At 43.1% G+C, this 2,289-nt stretch overlaps 1 protein-coding gene across 1 annotated transcript; it reads left to right on the top strand.

Moving 5' to 3' along the window:
• Positions 1-508: 508 nt before the first annotated feature.
• Positions 509-1,976, top strand: LOC143647822 (zinc finger protein 385B). Its single transcript, XM_077117554.1, has one exon. The coding sequence runs from the start codon at positions 606-608 to the stop codon at positions 1,713-1,715; it is 1,110 nt and encodes a 369-aa protein (XP_076973669.1). The 5' UTR covers positions 509-605; the 3' UTR covers positions 1,716-1,976.
• Positions 1,977-2,289: the final 313 nt, after the last annotated feature.

Raw genomic sequence — 2,289 nt, 5'->3', positions numbered from 1 at the left:
ATGTTTTAAGCAGTTTTTTATTGTGAAAAATAACATAAAATAATAATTATATATATATATACAAAAAAGTAATAAACTTCAAAGCACACCACGATAATTAGTTATAGAACAGATTTCAGAGTTTGGTATGGGTTACAGTTCCACAATTTTAGGTTTTACCTTCTAGCTGCTATAAGACACTGGAGACTATAAGAAATATCAGTATAATGATTCAGCAATCATACTCATTTGTTAAATCCTATCTTCTCTGTTAAATCTCCTCCTTCAATGTTGGGTCCTTCTCCCAATCTTTAGGTGTATATGGGCTATGCCCATTCTAACTTTTTCATGTTGGAAAGGGCTGTCAAAAATAAGGGATAGAAGCATGGATATCAGCCAGTCGGATAACAATGCCTGCCACGAGCACCCGGAGTAGTTCTTCAAACGGAGTAAATGCTCACCAAATGATGTCTTTAAATCACCTGGAAGATTATTAATGTGAGGCTCTGAGAAGCTTCTTGAGAGCAGAGATCATATCTTACTCGGGATGAACACAGGGCCAGGCTCATACAGGCAGTACATGCCACACTACTACCCTTCCTGCTCTTGTGCGCACACCTACCCTGATGATGCAGCCTTCACTGGATATCAAACCATTTATGTCTTTTCCAGTGGATAGTAGCTCTGCTGTTGGGCTCTTTCCAAATTTCAATACAATGGATCCTGTGCAAATAGCAGTCATAAACCACACATTTGGAGTGTCCATTCCCCCAAAGAAGAAACAAGTTATTTCTTGTAATGTCTGTCAGCTTCGCTTTAACTCAGATAGCCAGGCCGAGGCCCACTACAAAGGAAGTAAACATGCCAAGAAGGTCAAAGCACTAGAGGCAACGAAAAATAAGCCAAAAATGGTTTCTTCCAAGGACAGCACAAAGGCTAATCCCAGCTGCGCCATCACTCCAATCACAGGCAACAGCTCTGACAAATCAGAAGATAAAGGGAAGTTAAAAGCCAACAGCACCAGTCAGCCATCAAGTTCAGAAGGTAGTTCGTTTCTCCTCAAATCTGGCACAACACCTCCGCCACCTGGAGCGGCCACTTCTCCCTCCAAGAGCACAAATGGAGCGCCTGGTACCGTTTGTGAATCAGAAGAAGAAAAAGCAAAAAAATTACTTTATTGTTCACTATGCAAAGTGGCTGTGAACTCCCTGTCACAGCTAGAGGCACACAACACAGGTTCTAAACACAAGACCATGGTTGAGGCTCGTAATGGGGCTGGTCCAATTAAGTCCTATCCTAGACCTGGATCAAGGTTAAAGATGCAGAACGGCAATAAGGGGTCAGGTCTACAGAACAAAACATTTCATTGTGAAATCTGTGATGTTCATGTTAATTCAGAAATTCAGCTCAAACAGCACATTTCTAGCCGAAAGCATAAAGATCGAGTTGCAGGGAAACCGTTGAAGCCGAAATACAGCCCTTACAACAAACTCCAGCGGAGCCCGAGTATTTTAGCAGCAAAACTTGCATTCCAGAAAGATATGATGAAGCCTTTGGCTCCAGCCTTCCTGTCTTCGCCCCTGGCTGCAGCTGCAGCAGTGTCCTCCGCACTGTCGCTGCCACCCCGGCCATCTGCCTCCCTCTTCCAGGCTCCAGCCATACCTCCAGCTCTCCTGAGGCCGGGGCATGGGCCCATCCGGGCCGCTCCTGCTTCCATCCTCTTCTCCCCATACTGATGTTGGCAAGCTCCAGAATGGTTTGAGGCCAATAGGAAGTTGAGAAGGAAAGCCAAAAGGATTCAGCAATTTTAAGTATTTTATGTTGTAGTGCCCTCACCCACCTACAAAATGTAGCATAACCACCCTTTTCCCCAACTCCAAAGAAAAGAACAAATCACTAGATTCTAGTGTGCTTTTATGGACCGCTCCTATAATTTAAGAATCTGTGGGCAGCTTAGGCACTGATCCCCTCATTCCATCCCCATTCAATTTGTATATCTGGGATATTTGCTTTCTTGAAAATGTATTGGTCAGAAAAAAAAAATCATTCTCTGACTATTTTTCCATAAGTGTGATCTGGCTTAGAAAAAAGATGGGATATTTTCCTGACAGACTTGAAAACTAGGGTCTTCCTCACACGTCTGTAAATAACTCCGGAATCCGATCGGGCATATTCTAGTATGGAACAAACACAAATGAACACAAGTGCTTGCTTGTGGACACCATCTTACCAATGGATCACAGCGTTTTCTTTTTGGTGTACTATTGTTGACAGGGATTGTGTACTGTTTTAGACCCAAGTACTGTTGTA

This window comes from Tamandua tetradactyla, chromosome 10 (genome assembly GCF_023851605.1).
Source record: "Tamandua tetradactyla isolate mTamTet1 chromosome 10, mTamTet1.pri, whole genome shotgun sequence".
NCBI classification, from domain to species: domain Eukaryota; kingdom Metazoa; phylum Chordata; class Mammalia; order Pilosa; family Myrmecophagidae; genus Tamandua; species Tamandua tetradactyla.
Note: the sequence above shows the minus strand (reverse complement) of the source record. Positions and strands in the feature narration are given on the sequence as shown.